Source organism: Heloderma suspectum, chromosome 2, assembly GCF_057233095.1.
Source record: "Heloderma suspectum isolate Gila_16-S chromosome 2, 16-S_ref, whole genome shotgun sequence".
NCBI lineage: Eukaryota > Metazoa > Chordata > Lepidosauria > Squamata > Helodermatidae > Heloderma > Heloderma suspectum.
In genome coordinates, this window is record NC_139459.1 from 234,901,189 (window position 1) to 234,921,530 (window position 20,342).

Consider the following 20,342-nt stretch of genomic DNA (forward strand, 5'->3'; position numbering starts at 1 on the left):
ATCCCCCATAAATTTGTCTTTTCAAAGCCATCACCCCATCATAGAATCATAGCGTTGGAAGGGGCCTACAAGACCATCAAGCCCAACCCTCTGCTCAGTGCAGGAAGTCTGATTCCCAGGCGGTCTCCCATCCAAGTATTAACCAGGGCTGACTCTGCTTAGCTTCCGAGATCATAGTTGCTCCTTGCCAAAGAAGTCACTTGGGCTCTTGTGGCAGTGAATGCCATTCCATCTTATGTGAACAACTTCTCTTTTGTCTGGCCTGAACATATTACCTATCTGTTTCAGTGGGTGCCTTTTGAATTTTATTACGGGAGAGGAAGAAAAAGTTCTCTCTCTCCAATTTCATCTCATGCACGTTGTAGAAGAAACAAAGGCAGTGTGTTTAACAAAAGTTGCTAGCTGTTCCTTTTTTCAATACAGCATGTCTCCCCCATTCTAAAGCTGTCTCAACCTGGTGCTTACCAGATGTTTTGGACTACAAGTCCCATCAGTCCCAACCAGCAGGGCCAAAAGTCAGGGAGGGTGGGAGTTGTGGGCTAGCACATCTGGAGGACACACAGTTGGGGAAGGCTCAACTAGATCATGCCCAGAGAGCAGCAACTAGGATGGTGTTGGGTCTGGAAACAAAGTCCTATGGGGAATGGTTCAAAGAGCTGGGTATGTTTGGCCTGGAGAAGGGAAGATTAAGAGGAGATAAGATACTGGTCTTCAAATATCTGAAAGGCTGTCATGCAGAAGAGGGAGCTGACTTGTTCTTTGTTGCTCCTGAGGGCAGGACTAGAATAAGAAATTAAAAGGAGGCAGATTTCAGCTGAACATAAGGAGAGATGTCTTAACTGTAAGAGATCTTACATTTAAGCCGTTCCAGCAGCTCTTGGTAGAGCTATTTAAACGGAGGACGGATGGCCATCTTTCAGGGATGTTGCAGTTGCAAAGATTTCTGCACTGAGCAGGGTGGGTGACTAGATGATCTCAAAGGTCCCTCTCAGCTATCATTTTATAACTAGCAGCTATGTCAATATTAGGTTTCCCTCTTTTCCCAAGAAAACCCGGTCTTGCTGGTTTGCATTTAATCCCTGTGCAAGTCAAATATAGCACATGGACAACGAACTCAAACACTGGCTGGTTTTAGTAATGGTGCATTATATTGACTTCACATGGGAAGACAATCACCACCAACAATTAGGGATGGTGTTATTCTAATTTAGTTCAAGACTGTCACCTGCCTGTCAGAACAAACCCTAGCCATATTAAAAAGTACTAGACTTGCAGAACATTGATTTTTATAGGTCAAGATGGGTGGCAGAGGGAGAACAGAAGTTGCGTTAGACATATCTACCATAGTCCCGTGGTAGGGCCCAGAGGGTTCAAGCAAATCTTGCTGAAGCTGAACCAGGCCTCTGTCTGGCAGATCACCCGGGAATCCTGTGTACTTTACCTTGAGTTCCATGATGTAAGAAAAGCAGGAGATGGTCAGATTACACCAATCCCAAACTAGTAAATGTTTAACTGGCTTGAGCATTTTTGTTGTTAAATTGACATGGTTGTAGTATTAACCTGTACTCTCTTCTCTCTATAACCTAGTCCAGCCTCTCTCTCAAATGTATTCTAAGTTTATACAAGGTGGAATACTTGTTGACACAGGATGCTCTCCCAGAAACTAGGACACTTTGTAAAAGATTGCCACTGGTCAACATAGCTCAGCAGCCTTTTTTTTTTCATTTCAAAAAGGAGAGAGGCGCTGGACAAACAGCAGCAAGTTAGGCCTGATGAGGGATAACTGAAGTGGCCCTGCTACCCAGATGAAGTTACAGCCTGCAACATGCTCAGTTGAAGCACACAGATTTAAAACAGTCCCTTTGATAGAAAAAAGGCTGAGAGTCCTACTGCTGTAGGATTGAAAGGAATCTCATAAAGGCAACTGGTACTGGTTTGTGTCTTAAAGCAGGTGGGTTTTTTCTTCAAAATAGCTATTTCCCTTAAACAAGGCAAGTTCCTTTACTCAAGTATTGTAAGAAAGCCAGGAATAATTCCCTCATTTGCTAATACTCCCTTGTCAAAACTCAAAAGCCTATGATAGTGTGTTTCAGGAACACTTTTCTCTAATGATGCTAAACGCTGTGTCAGATCTTGCACGTGCACATCCCTCCTCAGGGATGCTGCCCTCTTCTGACCCCATCCCAGAGTGCTAACTGGACATGCTATGCAGAAATGAAATCTCATATTCCAGCTAGTGTTTCCCCAGTGTGCAATAGTAGACGAACATGCTCTTTATGAAGTTGTTTATATTCCTTTGCGGGGCAGTAGTCTACAGGTGACATATAGTAAACCTGCTCTGTCCTTTTTGTATCAGCAGTTGCCTGATTTTCTCTTAAGTGGCACTATTCCTTCTCTCAAGGTTTTTGTGTTCCAAGGAAACCTACTCTAGTTTTGCATTACGCCCATTCTCTCCATGGGCTTTATGCAATACTTAAAGACAATTGGAGCTTTTAGTATGTACTGGAAAGGGCAGCTGAATAGTATTGTCTTCAGTGTGGAACTTCTATTTTGCACTAGATCTTGTTCTTAAAAAGTTAGCAATCCTTATGACAGTATTTAGCTACGAGGTACGACTAATGGGACGTTTTCCGTGGTTGGATGCTTGTGTTCTAGAAGGACCTGTAACTAAGAGCACCACCAGCAACAGAGCCACCCTATTGTCAAGGATGGTGGCGGAGATTCTTTAAAGGATACTCTGTTGCTGCTCCTAGGGATGCATCCCAACTGAGAATACACCATTCTGAGCAACAATTTACCACTGTGCCAGCCTCTCTGTAGCAATACTAAACGCAAGGTAGCCTTGTGCCTCACTGTCAGGAAAAATTCTAGGAAGCACCTTGAGTTTTAACTGGCGGTAGTATATGGTATCCGATTCTGAAGCAGGATGAAAAGACCAAAAAAATACACCCTTCCCAGGCCCAACAGAGTGCACAACTGGCCTACTACACCTAAGAGGTGGTGGGAGATAAATCCCACCTCAAAATAACTGCATGGCTGAACTCCACCTACTCCATTAAAAGTAGTGCAAGAAACTGGTATATGTAATGCAGAGAATGGTTTCCCAGAAGTGCAGTGGTCACTACTAGAGGAATAAAGCTACAGAAAAGATTTCATGGCCTTTTTATTTGTAGTGTAAAGATTCTATAGACATATCCCTCTACATCACTGTATGCCAGGTTTCTGTCCAATAGAAAAATAAAGAGGCAGAGGTACCTACCTGGATGAACAAGATAGCTTTACAAAATGTATCATTTACAGCATTAAAACTATGACCTTTACTAAAAAAACAAAACAAATCAAACTTTAAAGAACAAATTTAAAAAGGACACTGCATCGTACAATTCCTCCCAGGATGAGAATATGATCCAAAAAGGACATACTAACAGGAAAAACAGAGTAACACTTTTTTTAAAAAAAGCACCAAACTCTAAATATTGCTGTGAAGACAGTACAGTTACAGGTGTGCACACAAACTATCAATGAGCAGGATCACACACGCTCTCCTCACCCCCTTAAGTCTAAAGCCAGTTTATACAGTTTAAAATGTTTGTTTTGCTTTTTGTACCAAGGCCCAGCCCATTCTTAGAAGGGAGCAATAAGCCACTACGCAACGCTGTGTCACATCAGCCTCAGGCGCTGCCAGGGGGTGGGGGGCACTAGCACAAGCAGGGCGGTCACTTGTGCAGAGGTGGACAACCTGTGGGCCTCTAGATGCTGGGTAAACTGCAACTTCCATCAACCCTAGCCAATGGTGAGGCATGATGGGAGCTGCAGTCCAATGTCTGGAGGACCACATCCCTGCTTTAAAGGGGTTACTCTACTCACAGGACCAAGATCAGAACAGCCACCTTGTCATCATGCCTTCATCCCCAAAACACCCAGAGAGATTCTAGTACCCTGACTGCTCCAGTACTAGGAACAGAAAATATCCCCCCTGTACTGTATGAAGTTGGGATCCCTGGGGAAGGAGCATTTTAACAATGGCAGTGACAGGGCTATGCAGAAGCCACATACAAAATCAGAATTTAAGAGGAGGGATAGTTAAGGAATGGCGGCGAAGGGTGCCTCCCCATCACTCAGGGCACAGTCGTCGTAACAGTCCCCAGCTGTGGTGGGAGAATAGGTAGGTCTGCATCTGCTAAGCTGAATCCGACTCCTTGCTGTCAACGATTCCTGTCATTTTAGAAACAAAGCACTGTCGCTTGGCATAGGGGGAGTCCTGAATTAATTAATGAATTAATTTCAACAATAGCAATGGAAACCGGAGTTCCCAAAGAGGTACCATTGCATGGAGAACAGGAGCTCAGATTCCACCCCCTTTGGAAACACTGCACCCAAAGAACACACTAGGCAGCTTTTTCAGATCACGATAACTGAGAAGGCTTGTCTGCACCAATGTATCAAAGCAGCAAGGGCTGAGCTCGGCCCAGGTGGCCCCGTCGAGCATTGGTGGCTAATCTTTGCTGAGCCAAGAAGGACTGGACTGTTGGAGGGGTGGAAGATCGCTCTTCTGTAGCTCGTTGGTGCAGCGCCAGGCCCTGTAGTAGGAGAGAAGAATGACATTTTGACTTGTGCCATCAGACCGTCGGATAACAGTTTTTCAATATTCTTCCTCTACGTGGCTCTGATCAGGACTGAATGTACTCTCTCTGGAAGTTATCTGATTGGATCCAGATCCTTCGGTTCTGCCAGTAGAAGGACACCGCTTGAGGAACGGGACTTCTGCATCCTCTCCTTACCCCTGCAGCTTCCCTTGTGCCCTCCAAATCTGCCTGAAGGTTGGGGTACTCTCTGGTGCAGATTGAGAGGGTGCAGAGGGCTGCAGGGGAGAAGCACAGAAGCCCTGTTCCACAAGTTGGTGTCCTTCTCCTGGCAGAAGGAGAGGTCTGGATCCAGACACCAAAATTCTGCATCAGAAGAAGTCAAGTTTTGTGATCCAGACATGTAACAATCTGCACCATTAGATGCCACTTAAGCCTTTTGGCGAAGATCAAGTAGAGTTTGTTACAACAAAATATTAAGTGCATATGTGCCTGTTTTTCACAGTAGTGAAGTCTCCTTTCACTACACAACAGAAAATATGTTGTCCATACAAGTCCTGCTGCACCCAGCCCACAGACACAGGGAAGTCCTTTGAAGCTCCCCTCTGTCTTCAGACGTTTCACTCAGAAGAGCCTAGTGGTAGCAAACATATGTCTACATTTCTAACTATAGAGAAAGCAGAGATGTTAAATTCTGAGAGAGATACCAAACTCCACATGCAGATCTGCATGACCACGTCTCTGTCCAATGCGTACTGAAAACATCCCAGCGCCTGAATTTTGCCCGCTCTGCTGCCAGGTAGTGTGCCAGCCTCTCCCCTGCATTTATGCCAAGCTCCGTCCAAACTCACCATATTATACCAGGCAGTGATGATCAACTTTTCTTCTTGCTCCTGTTGAGATTTTGTCTTCTCAAAGTCAGTCTAATATGAGAAAGTAAGAATGGAATATAATACCATTAGTGGGGGGAAAATCAGACCAACTGCTAAAGTTATAGATGAAATAAAATAAATCATTTAAGTATTATCAAGCATGTTCCCAAACTGAGTACACCAAAAGAAAGGATCTCAATAAGTTTTTGGAAACTCCTCAGCTACCCAAATCTACTACTGAGCATTATCAAGTCTGAGTCTGAATCGTCTGCTCTGTTAAGATTCAATATTATATTTAAAAACTATAAAGAATAAAGCCATAGGGGTATATGGCTTAGAAGCCTACATTTATCCAAATTGTGCTCTAAACCAGGGATGGGCAACTCTGGGAGCCAATTTTGCCTCCCAGACCCTCCCCACGGGCTGCACTCCATGAGTGTCCGCTGAAGAAAAGAAAGAATGGAAAGAAGAGCTACAGAGTATTGCTATGGTTAAATTAACTTGTTTACAAGCTAAATTTAACCCTTTTGTCGCTCTGTAGCGGCTATGGATTGTGAAACGGGCCAACTTTAGCTTGAAAAATATTTTTTTACATTTTATTTGGCGGGGTGGTGGTGGTGGTAACAGGGGCTACATGCGGCCTGCAAGCCAGAGGCTGCCCACCTCAGCTCTAAAACGTTGCCTAATGAAGGGTGGGGTGTCATTCCAGTCAGTTGGAACCAGCCCCAAACAGTACTAATTCCTAAAGAAAGAAAGAATCTGCTCAATATACGATCATATAGACTAATTTTGTTACTAAATGTAGACTATAAAATCATGACCAGTATTTTAGCAGCTACATTAAATGACAATTGGTAAATACATAAAACCGCGATCAACCAGCCTTGACACTGTCAACCGTGTTTCAGATTATAGAAAGTTTTGGTTATATTTCAGGATTCAAAAGTAATAGACATTCTGCTCTAGCTTCATATTTGTAAGGGCTAACGGGGCTACACTGCATTCCAGGGTTCCCCAAGTGGCCTGAATAGCATGGGACCCCATGTACAGGAGACTCAAGTGCTATATGATCCACTGCCAGGCAACATCCAGGTAACAGATGCACTTGGTTATCAAAAGCTCGAAAGCCTTTTGATTTGTCAGACATTCCAGCCACTTGACACAGCCTGATGTGATACTTCACCCAAGGAGACTCCCAAAGTGTAAAAGGGGCTGCAGCCCCTGGTTCTTAATAGAGGGAGTGGAGCTCACCTCCAGGTGGCTTATTTTCTTATCCTTTTCCTGCAGCTGGTTCTTCAAAGCCTGGATCTCCAGAGGAACTACATGAGACTGCTGCTTGGGATCCAGTTTCTTGATGACCTGAGGAAAAACACAGACAACTTCCATAATTACTAGGCTCCTTAAAAACACAGACACTGACCACTGGAGAGTGTGTGGTCTACAAAGCCATACTGCAAGACTTCACCAATACATTTTTCCATAGGCATACACACAGTGACGCAAAGCAGCAGAAGAACGTTGCTTACTGTGCATGCCTTGTCCATGTAGCGCTTGTATCGCTCCTCCATGGCTCTCATGTCTTCATCCTTCTTCTTCAAAGACTGCTGCAGCTCATCAATCTTCTTGGCAGCTGTCAAAAAAGGTAGGACATCAAAGTTGCCCAGACTTCCAAATGTGGATGGTGGAGAGAAGGACAGAAAGATCTTCACCCTATGCCAGCTTTCCTTAACCCAGTGCCCACCAGATGTTTTGGATTACAACTCCCAGCATTCCTCACCACTGGCCATGCTGGCTGGAGCTGATGGGAGTTAACGTCCAAAATACCTGGAGGGCACCAGGTTGAGGAAAGCTGCTCTTAAGCTATGGGAGATTTCAGGATTTCTGGGTAGCCCAATCTAGAATCCCACTCTAGTACCATAGCACCTCCTCTCACCTGGTAGCCAGAGAAGACTATGTAGCTGGGAGCCTAAAGCAATGGAACAACATCCAACCACTTACTGTTGCTGTCCACTTTGGGCTCCAGTTCATCAAGGCATTCCTTCTTCTTTTGAAGCTCTGCATGGGCCTCGTGCAATTTTTCTCTGGCCAGGGGATGAGAAAAATGGGAGTTAGGCTTGTGACTGGCTTGACAAATGAAGGCCAGAAATCCAAAGGGTAAGGGACCAAAGCCCTGGCATGGGCTTATGGAAGAATTCACATGGTGAAAGAAGCAGAGCTCAGACCCATGACAGGCCCAGAGATGCATCCATCCAATGTAGCCAAGCAAGCCGCTTGAGCTTTACTTTCATGGAACCCTCTTTCCAACCCTGCCCCAAAGACCATGAATGGAATCACTTACAGGTGTTCCTCCAGCTTCTTTTGCAGCAGAGAAGACTAAAAAGAGATAAAACGACAGCTTAGGATTTTTTTTGTTATGCTGAGTTAGCCGGCTACATTGCACGCTAATCCATTTGCTAAGGTAGCAAGGAACAACCTGTTGTGTGTTGTCTGGCCACTAGAGTGTGACCTAGTGCTATGTTCAGTAAATGTTACAACAAACATCAAAACCTGTGCAGCTTCCCTGGGTCCGATGCACAGGCGGCCTGGAAATCTGCACTCAGGTTATGCCAGCCAGCTACATACATTTCCTGGCCTTGAAGGCTTTATACTGGCTGGGTGTCAGGAGCACCAGGAGTTCACGGTTGTTGTTCAGATCTGTCGTCATGAGCTAGGGGAGGCAGGCTGAGATGCTGCTGGACTTAGAACCACTTTGGTAAAAGGGAACAAACAAATTCCATTCAGTTTTGCAGGCATGGGCACCTGTACTGGCACTGCAGAGGGCAACAGGTGGAATTTGTAATATAAGTGGACTAAACATAGTCAGCTGCTTCATAACAGAATCCTATGTCATTTTTGAGGCTGCAGCCTTGAAAACAAGAGATATCTATACCATAGTATTCCCTTCTTTCAAACCTTATTTCCAGATTTCATGGTAAAACCCGGAGTCCCTTCCCTTCTTCCAAGACCACTCAGGCTTTGTCACCTAAGGCGCATCAAGAAGGGCAGGCAATCCAAAGTAGGCCTTGCAGAGCCACAATTTGCTTGAGTTGATATCAGATGTTTTGAAATGGTTTTCACTTACTCTTTGCAAAGTGAACTATATCGCATCACAGCAGTTCGCTCTTACTGCAGTCACTCAGACTTGCTGACTTCCTGAAATCGCATCTCCTACCACCCTTCAGTCTTCTGTGCTTCACATCTACCTATGCCTAAGAACCTCATGGGCAGGGATGTACGTAGAAACTAAAATCCTGGACCAAGAGAAGCAGGTCCTACTACCTGCCGATACAACGGAAAAGCAAGCCAACGTGGCTTGTCCTGTACAATTCGTTCTTCAGCTGATCATGGACACAGGAAAAGTGCTATATAGGGGATTCAGTACTTGGCCCCGGCTACTGGAAAACATGTTCAGCTTCACTTTAGCGACTGGGATTTTGCCAGGCATGACCCACACACCTTCAGGCTGGTCTTCACAGCCATAAGCACAATAAACTTTTTTTTTTTAAAGCACAAACTAAGAGCTTTCAACCTTAGGAGCTGGAATGCTGTGCACTTGCTACCCTCCTACAGGAAACACATATCCTGACCACTGGGCAAACCCACTAGGCTACAGTACCTTCTACTTGTTTCTCACCTGCTAGTCGCCTCACCCCTCAACAAGGGCTCTCAATGCTCAGAAGACCATGACATACTCCCTTCCAGTGACCTCAGTGAGGCAACAACCCTCATTTTGGGAAATGCAAACTGACTGTTCATAGGCAATATTAGTACCTGAGATGCATGATGGGTTTCACACTCTTAATCCCTAGCGCCCCTTATTTCAGAAACAATGAGACAGCTAGAGATTGCAGCTTCTTGCGCACATCTCCTCAGAGAAATTGCAGTACCTACAGTAAATACTTTCCACCAGTTCAGGAACAGATCCAAACTACTACCTTTTAAGAATGTTAGTCTGCCATTTGGAGCAGCCATTACCAACCCAAAGCAGCACCCAAGCTTTTCAGCTTTGCTTCAGCACTGAGAAGACTGCACTCATATCCTTCCAAACTTTCAGAATTAAGGCCCCTTAGCAGATCTTGGCATATGAACCTAGAGTAGCCACGCTTCCTCGATGCACTGAGACTTAACACTGACATAAGAGAAGCGACAACGAGTTTGCAGCAGAGCAGGATAGATGGTGGAAGCAACACAGGATGTGCAAGTACTTACAATGGCCTGGACAGGACAGCCAGCAAGTCAGAGGGGAGAAAGAGAGGGCAGTTAGCACAGTGAGACGCAAGGGGTGGGGGTGGAGAGAAAAGAGGTCTGGTTAGGAGATCATGGCAAGTTGCAGAACAGGAGGAGACACAAGGCTCTTAACTAGGGCCAAAACCACACTACACAGCCTCGGCAAGCAATGCTCTCAGCCAAATAGCATCCCTTTGTCCAGCATGGCTGCTCTAAGTGGTGACTCAGCAGCTACCAAGAGTGCACCCTTGTGTGTGCTATTTATCTTGGCAGTTCTATAATCTTAAGGAATCTCTGCCATCCACATTATAATAACCTTGTCAAGTGGCAACCACAGTTTTGAGGCTTAGTTCTCCCTTCTTTGTTGCTTTGAGACCCAAGGTAACTAGGAAGGATAAACAGGAAATATACAGAGCTTCCCGCCTTATATACAAAAGTCAGAGCACACGATCCTGGATAAGATGGTGCAGCACATGCGTCATACATCCTAGCACAGAGGCAGGTGAATGCCAGTCCCCATTACTGACACCTCATGAGGTGGTCGGCATTGAGGTGGAGAGTAGATGCTTCTGTGAACATTTCCTTTGACATCTCCCCTTAAGGCCTCCCAGAGCCCATTCCCAGGGAGACTCACATCTTCTGCCTTGTTTCCTTGCTCCTGGAGGGCCCGCTGGAGCTCCTCCACTTGCACTTTGAGCTCAGAGATCTGTTGCTGGCTCAGTCTAGAAAGGGAAAACAGACCAGTGAAACAGAGAAGGGAAAAACCAGCTGCAAACAGTAACAAAACCCACAGTGTCATGAATACAGATTTCTCCTAGCAATAAGGCACTAGTAGGGAGGCACATCACTTAACAGTGCAATCCTATACATGACTACTCACAGGTCTGTTGCAAGGGGACTTACTACCAAGCAAGTAGGTATAGGGCTGCATCTTAAGACTGCATCCTATGCAGACTGGCCAGGAAATATGCCCCACTGAACACTGTGGGCCTTACTTCTGAGAAGACGTGTATACGATTGACAGTGCAATCAGCTCTCCTATTCCTAGAGACCCCACCCCTTCTTTAATATATGAAGGGGAGGGGGAGGGAGAGGAGCAGCCTTGCTCACCACCTTCTCCACAGCTAATGATTAGGGATAATCTTCGCCTTATTTTCCACAATGCACAGGGAGGAACACAGTTACTGATATAGACATGAAGATATGGATATCAAATGTTCTACGCAGCTTGAAGCAAGACGTGAATCTCTAAACAAACACCATTATTTCTTTATTATTCTACAAGATTCCTAATGAGGAATAGCAGTGGAAATTAGAGATGCTGGCAAAGCTTGCAGTAGCTGAGACTGCATACAAGCTCCATGGAGTCCTAATGCTCATCTCAAAGAGGCGTAGACCCACAAGTACTCCTATCTCTTGGATTAAAATCCAAGTCAGAAATAAAAGCCCAGCCTACCCTGCCCTCCAAACCCCCAAAAGGACAGTTTACTGTGGGCAGGGCCTCACTTGGATGGAGGAAGCACTGACAGCCAGGGACAGTGGGGGCTTCCAAGCCTCCCTGACCTCTGGCTGCATTTGACAGCTCTATGCAACCAAGGGAAGCCCTGCCAGGACCTCTGCTGACCACACAAAGCTCTCAAAGGCAAGCAGCCCAGTACGACTCCGGGGTGTGAGAGAGAGAGAGTGTGTGTGTGTGTGTGTGTGTGTGTCTCAGGCTGCTTGGGGCTTCTTCACAGTCCAAGATCATGGATGGCAAGCACCCACACTCTCAGCCTACAAATGATAGCCCCACAGCAGAGAAGAGGTCACATGCAGCCTGGGATAATGGAGCCTTGCAAACCTCCACAATCCCCAGCTGCTAAGACTTTTTTTGCAGTTTGTGTGTGGGAGGGGGGGAGTTAAGGGGGTCGAATTTGGGTGGTTTCAGGGATAGCTTTTTCCCAGTTTGAGGGAAATGCTTCGGCTCATTTTGGAGCCACTCCAACATGAACAGAAGGGAGTTTGCCCATCATGATTTAAAAATGCAGAAGCTAGGAAGAAGCTCAGTAATAAAACATTTGTCTTAACTTCATAGTAGATTTGGCAAAGACTGCTTAAGCTCAAGTGCCCCCTACCTGAATATATACATGGGGTTTTATTCAATAGGCAAGCAGTAAGAGTTGTCCCACTAGTTTTAAATAGGAGGCAAATATTTCAAATGCTGAATAGAAGTCTAGATTTCTATGGTAGGAGTGACAAATTTAACAACTTGGAGTCAGCTATGCCAATGTAGCTATCTGACATGCCTACTTCCAGTTAAGAAATCAATGACATAAGGCCCTGCATCTCTCTTTTTCAGGGGTAAGAGAAGAAGTCTGGGTTTCGTAGGTCTAGTCCTCACACAACAGATAGTAAACCTTCCAGATCTATCAGATACCTTTGCTGTGCCTCCAGCTGGTTCCTGGTGCGGTTCGATTCTTCCAGCAGTCCCTGCAATTCAGCCTGCTGCTGTCGGTAGGACAACTCCTGTGCACATAACATCTTGTTCTCATGCTGCAGCCGCACAATGGTCTCCCTAGGAGCAAGAAACAAAAGTGTTAGGATTATCAGATATGAGAAGCAGCATTATCTGATGCTACAGACTTGGGGGGGGGGGGATAATTCCATGCAGCTCACACTCAACTCTCCTAGCATCCCCAAGAACTGGACTTAAGAGGCAGAATGGCTTTTAAGAGAGGCTGCAGCCTCTATAATGTAGCCATTTGCATTGGGGGAGGGCATTCCTATCAAAACAGAGCAAGGCATATTAGGATAGATGACCTTCAGAGATTACCCTTCTGTATTAACCAGGATATCTATAGGGAACATTCTGTCCCGAACTTGACTGTGGAAAAGCCAGGCTCTGACTGGTAAGAAATAGGAGAAGGCTGGGGTGCAAGCTGGAGCAAACAAGCTGAAGGCATCCTTGGGCCTGGCACATCTATCTACAAGGTCAGGGAGAAAGAAGACACCTCCTCTTCCCTGGAGACTACCTGCCCCCCTATCTCTGCATCAAAGACACCAGGAGCGGTGGGCTCACTTCAGCTTGCAGTCCTCCTCATTTTGAATCTTCTGGCCACTAACTTAAGCTTCCAACTGATGGAAGTAGTCAAGTATTATGATGAAGAATAGTAAGCCGCTGATCGGGGCTTGGCCCCCCAAACTTCTCCCCTCCCACCTCCAACACAGGATCCCTAGGGAAACAAACTTTACCTGAGTTCTGCTGGCATGATCTCAGCTGCCAAGTTATCCACAGGAGAAGCAATTTCTTCTAGCATAGTATCTGCAAGGGGGCAGGGAATGGCAGAAAACAGGAGATTATTTTTTCTCTGCTTTTTCCAGAAAGGTGCAGGTTTATGGGGAGGAGCCAATTGTCCTCAAATACTGTGTTGCTACATGTACAGCCCTCTAAAATGGATTACATCTCTCCAAATCACTTGCTCCCACCACAGCTGGACAGCTTGCCCACCCTAAGTTGAAGCAATTAGTGCAGTTATGTGAACCAGTAATGCTAAGCTGGATGTGCCTAATGCTAGGATCTCCCATCATGCTTGGAGGAAGAAGTCAGGCAGGGAAAGAATGAAGGCTGGGAAAAGCTACTCAGGCTGAGATTAAGTTGGTAACCTCACATCAGGCAATGGTCAACAATACTGCAGGGCCTTCCCTACAAGCTGGTTCAGACATTCTAATGAGAAAGTGTGAAAGAGAGCAAAAGAGAGCAAGGAAGTGTACATCCATGCTGTAGGGAAAGCTTTTTGGAAGACAGAATCGCACATCTTTCAGCAAGGCTAAAATTCTTAACAGTTTAAAATCCTACCCTTCCAGCTCTCCTATGGCTGATACAATTCCAATAGCAAAACCAGCCACAACCACCAAGTCATACAATATCACAACATTCAATCAGCAATCAGACCTAAATTAAATCAAGGGACATCTTGATAAGATGCCCGTCTAAACAATATGGTCTTAACCTGACAGCTAAAGGTACACAGAGAAGGGGTTAGCTGGGTACCATGGGACAAGGAGTCCCACACTCTGGGCACCACCACCGAGGCAGCCCCGACCTGCATCCCCACCCTCTGTATTTCAGATGGGGCCAGGCTGCTTCCTCTGATTATCACAACGGGTGGGCAAGTTCCCTGCTTTCATTGTGGATGTGCACACGTTAACAAAAGCTAAATGTACAAATGTTCACATAACCTGGGACTGCCCTTCCACACACACCCATCCTCTCCCCATGCGATCCATCAAAGCCTCCCCCAGAACAAGTATTGGGAGGTTTTCTTCAGCTCACCTGCTTGGTTTAGGAATTTTTGCTGCACCTGAGCACATCGCAGCTCTTCATTGGCCTCCCGAAGGGCATCCCGCTCTTCAATCAGCCTCTGCAAGAAGATCCAGGTATCACTCCAGAAGGAAAGAAACTTAAGACACTAGCCTATATTAAGTTGCACTTTATTGCCCCAAGTAACAGAATATAGATGCCCCAGCTCCTTCTCCCTCCGTATTTCCCTGTTCTTGCCACTAGATCTTCATCCTCAAGTGAAGGGGAGCAGCACCCATCTCGAGCACCAGTCCTGCGTTACCTCTTTTTCTTTTACCAATGCCTCAAACTTCTCCTTGAGGTTCTTGAACTCAAACTGCCATTTCTCTGCCTTCAAGGCCTCCTCTGCATGTTTGCTGTGGAGCTCCTGCACCTGGAGTAGGGAAGAATGGGCGTTTGCTGGGGTACTTTCAGTCCACCGTCTCTTCCTCCTCTTTTTTCCACCACCTTCCCACTCTGCAGCTATCAGCAGTGTTCTTCCTCATAACAGGCAGCCTGGGCTTACTTTTAGTACTCTTATAAGCCAAAATGAGACTGAACACAAGGCCATTCAAGACAAGAGATCCGCCTGCAAACCTGCAGCACAAATTCAGCTGCCAGTTCAGCCTTGTTCAAACAGGGTTTTGCTTTGTTTTTAGTTTTACTCGAGAGGTCTTGCTTATGTGATGATAGAAACTCAACAGGTGTAGTTTTCCCATCAGTGCAACTCCCTACTTAGAAAAGCTGCACCATTTGGATTTCTACCTTCCACTTGAAAAAAGGGTGGCCGCTCTGCTGTTGCTACGGGAACATCTTGCCTATAGCTACAGGGCAGTTAACCTTCTCTAACTGGCATTTCATGGTAGGATCAGGGAAATCAGGTGAGAAGGAACAAGCGGGTCTTGTTCTCTTTGTACTGCAGTGGGCGCTGCTGGACCAGTACAACAGTTGCTGAAGAGAAGAAAAAACTATGCATCTCTGTGTGTAAGAGAAGGCTAGTGGAACTGACAGTGAGTTAAAAGATCAGGATGCAAGAAGAAGTTGAAAAGAATCCTGGTCCTCTTTCTTTAATGAGGTTTTAGATTTTTGCATTATGACTGATTTCCTTTTAGGACTCTTTTGAGACTTGTTCATATTGAACAATAAAATGCGCCCTATCTCATCTGATCTTGGAAGCTAAGCAGGGTCAGCCCTGGTTAGTACTTGGATGGGGGACCACCTGGGAATATCGGGTGTTGTAGGCTTCCTGCATTGAGCAGGGCCTTGGACTCGAGGGTCTTGTAGGCCCCCTCCAACCCTATGATTCTATGTCTGGATACCAGCACCAGCCCTGCTGGCCAGCTAGTGCTCTAACCTATCTTTTGGTCAGCTTCAAGTAGTGTTGTACAAACCCCCCACTTTCCAGTCCAGGAGGTGTTCACAGAGGGGCTGTTTGTGCCGCTCATGGCCCCTCGAAATCCTCCGGAGTGGCTCCGTGTCCGGAGGATTTTGCGGAGCAGCACTCTGGCTCCCTACACCAGTCGATACGGTGATGGCAGCTGCCATTACCCTATCGCTGGCTGTCGTCATCCCTCTTCCGCGCGCCACCTGGCAAAGGCCGGTGTGGGGAAGAGGGGCCTTGGCGCAGCCACCCCCCAGTGCTCTCGCCTGGTCTTGGAAGCACTGCTCCCTAGACCAGGCAGTACATTAATGACAGCTGCCATTAGCCTATCAGTGGGAGAAATACAGACACAAATGGCATATTGTACACCACCTGTGGCTGTAAAGTGTTTGTAAACACAAACACTTGTGTTTGACCTAAATACAGCTCTAAACAGCTGCAATTAGGTCAAAGTCAGGGCTTTACAGCCGCAAGTAGCATCCAATACGCTATTTATGTCTGTATTTCTCCCAGCGATAGGCTAACGGAAGCTGCCATTAGCATATCACCTGGTCTAGGGAGCTGGGGAGCTGCTCCGTGTGAAATCCTCTGGAGCCAGAGGTAAGTGGAGCCACTCTGCTGCGGATTCCGGAGGCCAGATAGTCCGCGGAGGATTTCTCTGCCATCCCTAGCTTCAAGTCAAATCACAGCACTCTCCTCTTGCAGTTGTTCTGACTTTACCCTTTGGAAGGCTTCTGGCTGCCCACACGTGGCCTCTACCACTGTCTCACCTGTCTTCTGTGTGCTTCCAGTTGCACACGCACAGCATTGGCACGTCGCAGCTCCTCCTCCAGCTCACAAGTTCGCTGCATGTAGACAGTGTTCCGCTCCTCGAGCAGCCGAACCTGCCGTCGCAGGTCACCGAGGTCTTCCAGCTTCTTCTTGTAGGAGTCTACCATAGCCTCCAACCGCCCCACCCTGTCTGATGAGTGGCTGCAGCGAAAGAAGGATGGCAGAAAAGTGAAATGCTTTATACCTTTTAATATCAGAGCAACTTGAGCTTCTATTCTTTCACTTTTTATCCAATAAAGTAACACTGCTGGCTATACAAAGCTTCAATATAAAGCAACAGGAATTGCCTCAGCAAAGTCAGTGTGCGCCAAAGACCGGAACAATAGTAGATAAGAAACTAAATAGCCCATTCAGTGCAATCCAAAAGCTGTATGTACTTAAATTGGGGTTATCTGGTACTGTCCCTTGCCAAATGGGCATCCAGCCCATGTACTTTGGGCTTAGGAGTCACAGTAACGACTCAGGAGTGGAACAGAAGCCAGGAAAGACTGTACTTCTGGATTGCTCCTCTACATACAGGCGAAAACTGACTGATAGATATATGCATTTTACAGTTGTAGAAGTGAAAGGGAATATATTTTTGTGCAAAATGGTCTCAAAAGCTGTAGGTAAAAAGAGAGAAAGAGACACAGACACTCCATTTCTGGAATTTGGCATACACTGCAAAGTTTACACAAAGATACTTAATGGTATGCTTTATATTGGTTGAAAATTCAAATATGGGAGAAAGAAGCCTAGCTATTATATTGAGACAGAAGGCTATGAATGCTGACCAGAACTGTTCTAAGTGCAGAAGTCCATTCACCCGGAACTACTAAGTATCCCTACTAAACCACGTTATTCTAAAAGAAACCGTCAATATGTTTCCAGTGAAATCAAAGGTTAGGATCTTATGGTCTCCACAACCCAAGACAGCAGAAATTTTAAAGATTCAGTAAAAGAAAATTGATTCTACATCCAAAGCCACGTTCCATATACAGACACAAAATTCCTGGGCTCCTAAATTATAGTTACTACAACCTAACACTTTCCCAGAGCTTCAAGCTAGGAAAGAGACAATACTCATCAAGGCTTCAGTTCATGGGCATGCACCATCCACAAATCCTCTGTAGTGGCAGTTCCTACAGAATTCTCAACTGCTATTTAAGCTAACAATTCAGGTGTGGCAGAAGAGTTTCTCAAGGGAAAAATCTCCAGGAATATATAGCTTGTAGATGGCGACAATTTCTTTCTAAGCTGTTCTTCTGTCCAACTCTTGATCTACATACTAAGTGAGAAGGTAGGAACCACTGGAAAACATAACATAAAAACAGATCCATAAAAAACACAATTAAGGAAACAGCAATGTTAGCCCGGGGGGGGGGGATGTGCAACTTTGAATGGTAGCACAAACCTAACACTTCTCAATAATTGTTTGATCTAGTCTCAAAGTGAGACTTTCAATCTCCTCCATACCTGCATTCAGCCATCATTAGCAGTGTGAGATTCTGCTGTTCTGCCTTCAGGATGGGGGGGGGGGGTACAAGAGATACTGTATTAAATATGGGAAAGGCTGTGCATGAGAACTGACCATCTCCCCAAACAGGTTCAAATATGAGAAGGTCAGTGATCATCAGGGCAGACACAGACCCTTACTAGTCCACAGGAGGAGAAGGATCACCTATTGGGCAACATAGCACACTATTCGCCTAAGATTCACACATGGGAAATCTGTCACAGCAGGCCTAGGCTAAACCATGGACTGCTTCCTAAGCCAGTAACAGAGCCAGAAAAATAAAACAATATTTTGCATATTACAGCCAAGGTGTATTTTGCAGCATTACAGCCAAGGGGTCACAATATACTCACCGCAGTACGTCCATTTCATCTTTGAGTGCTTGTGCTTCCTCTGCCAGACTGGTCAGCTCCTCATTGCGGTGTTGCAGCTCCTGCACCTCTTTCTCTAGATCTTCACAGCGCACCCGGAAGTCATCTCTGCCATTTTCCAGCCTGGCCGAAAGACAGATCGTTAGTTAGACCTCTGTTCTAACTGGACCCCACTGCCTTTGGCACTGAGCTCAGAGGGCCCAACCCCCACTCCCCGCAGCATCTGCCTTACCGGAAGTTCTCCTCTTGCAGCTGCTCTATCTGGGTTTGAAGCAGAAGCAACTTCTTGCCGGTAAGCCCAGCAGCATCTGACTCTAGAGAACATTTTTGCTCTCGGAGGGTCTTGTTCTCCAACACCAATGTATTTTTTTCTTCCACCAGGATGGAGATCTGAAAATGGGTGGGGAAGGGAAGAAGAGTCAGACACTCTAGGAAGCAGCAGGGCCACAGAGCTCAGCACTGCAGCCATCAAGATTCCAGCATAGTCCACCTAAGCATGATGGGGAAACCAGCAAGTACTCTGAAAGCCTAACAGCCTGTGCAGTTTAACCTCATCCTACAAGTGAACACGAAAGAAGAGGGACAGGAAGTGGAGGCGGAGCTCCTGAAGTCTTGTCTGTTGAACTTTTTGCCTTGCTTTAAGAACAGACTGAAGAGAAGGTATGCCTCCCACCTTCTATCAGGCTGCCACACAAAGCCACAAATGGTTTCCTTCTTGCTGCTGCTCTAGCAGGTTTGTCTAGATACTGCTCATCTCTGGATGTTGTGAATCAGGAAGCCATGCAGAATAGGGTGGATAGATGTTTGTGTATGTGCTCAAGGCAGTGTCCATAGTTGGCCTCCTATCCCCCCTCCCCCCCACAGCTGTTGAGACTAGCCTTGTCAGGATGCTTCTTGCGTCAACCAACAACTTGTGGGGTGGATTTTGACCATCCAAACAGGTTCTGCTATAGTATGGCAAGGAAATTCTGGCAAGCAAGAACGCTCACCCTCTCCCTGCAGTTTTAGCAGGCTCTTGCCAAGGCTTCTGCTCCCTCAATGGAAGCAAAGGCCTTATTACACTGAGGCGTCTACCTGCTGCAACGCTCCTGAATTGCTGCAAAGATTAAATCAGAGGCGGGGAATGTGCCTCCAGATGTTGTTGGACTGCAACTCCCATCAACCCTAGACAGTGATGAGGGGTAAGAGGAGTTGCAGCCCAACTACATCTGGAAGATCCACACTTCCCTCATCCCTGGATTAAATGCTGCTAACTGAAGAGGCCACAATCTCAGCCTGCAATAGAATATATCCCATAAGTCTAAATGATTCAAGAAAGTCTTCCTATGCCGTTTAGAGCCCCTAGGTGAAGAAGTGTGCATTCATAGCTCTATTAGTACAGAGTCAGGAGGCTGTCCTAGCTCCAACCAGACACAAGTCCACTTCTGTACCCAGTGCAAGCAACTCCTCGGGCACTTTCAAGCAGCTGTTAACTTGTCAGCATGGTACATGCTCATGCAAGAGAGTTAGGCTGGCCCCAGCAGGCATGGGGTGTCACTGCTGAGTGAGCAGCTTTGTTATCATAGGCAAGAGCTTAGGGAGAGGAACGGAGGGAGGACACTCACCTTCTTGAAGGGGGCTGCATCCCTAGGGGCACTTTAGCACCTTGGAGGAGTAAAGGGGGGGGGGGTTTAAGGGAGAGAGATCAGCCTGTCCCTTCTCAGTTCCCTCCCCACCCACAGTTTCCTTTTACTGCAGTATCCAAAAGCATTCTGTTATATGCCGTGTATTTCAATTTAGCTCCTCGGCAAGACAGTGGCCTGGTTCCCAGTCCTCGTAAAGTGAAAGGTGGCCCAGAATGGCTGGCCCAGGGTCACAGGCCACCTGACAAAGAAAGCATGAAACCCAGCCCCAGAGCCACCAGGCTGGCATTGCACTCCATCCAAAGCACCTCAAAACAACTGGTGGGGGGGAGAGAACAGCTGCACACTAGGAGGAGGGCAGGTACTCACACACGACATTGCAGCCAAGCTCAGCTGGCTCCATGCTGCGCAGCAAGCCCACAACATTCTCAAAGAACCACAAGGTGCTGGACTGCATGGGGCAGTGGAGGGTAGGAGGAGAGGTCCTCACTTTGCCTTCTCCAAGGCAGGACAGAAGAATCATGGGCCTGGAACAAGGCTGGTCCCAGCACCTCTGTAAAGTCAGCACAAATGGCGCTGTACAATATAGGGGGAAACGTTAGC

General features: G+C 46.4%; 1 protein-coding gene across 2 annotated transcripts in view; it reads right to left on the reverse strand.

Annotated features, from left to right (window-relative positions):
• Window positions 1-3,146: 3,146 nt before the first annotated feature.
• HOOK2 (hook microtubule tethering protein 2) overlaps window positions 3,147-20,342 on the reverse strand; it is a 29,482-nt gene continuing 12,286 nt past the window's right edge. For both annotated transcript variants that reach the window (XM_084838565.1, XM_084838566.1), the window contains exons 9-22: window positions 18,350-18,507; window positions 18,100-18,240; window positions 16,191-16,392; window positions 14,323-14,433; window positions 14,034-14,121; window positions 12,953-13,022; window positions 12,138-12,275; window positions 10,356-10,443; window positions 7,794-7,828; window positions 7,454-7,536; window positions 6,982-7,085; window positions 6,707-6,814; window positions 5,435-5,506; window positions 3,147-4,580 (exon numbers count right to left, since the gene is read on the reverse strand). In XM_084838565.1, coding sequence (XP_084694691.1) covers window positions 4,443-4,580; window positions 5,435-5,506; window positions 6,707-6,814; window positions 6,982-7,085; window positions 7,454-7,536; window positions 7,794-7,828; window positions 10,356-10,443; window positions 12,138-12,275; window positions 12,953-13,022; window positions 14,034-14,121; window positions 14,323-14,433; window positions 16,191-16,392; window positions 18,100-18,240; window positions 18,350-18,507 — 1,536 coding nt within the window. In that variant the 3' untranslated portion in view covers window positions 3,147-4,442. The remainder of the gene's footprint in view (window positions 4,581-5,434; window positions 5,507-6,706; window positions 6,815-6,981; window positions 7,086-7,453; window positions 7,537-7,793; window positions 7,829-10,355; window positions 10,444-12,137; window positions 12,276-12,952; window positions 13,023-14,033; window positions 14,122-14,322; window positions 14,434-16,190; window positions 16,393-18,099; window positions 18,241-18,349; window positions 18,508-20,342) is intronic.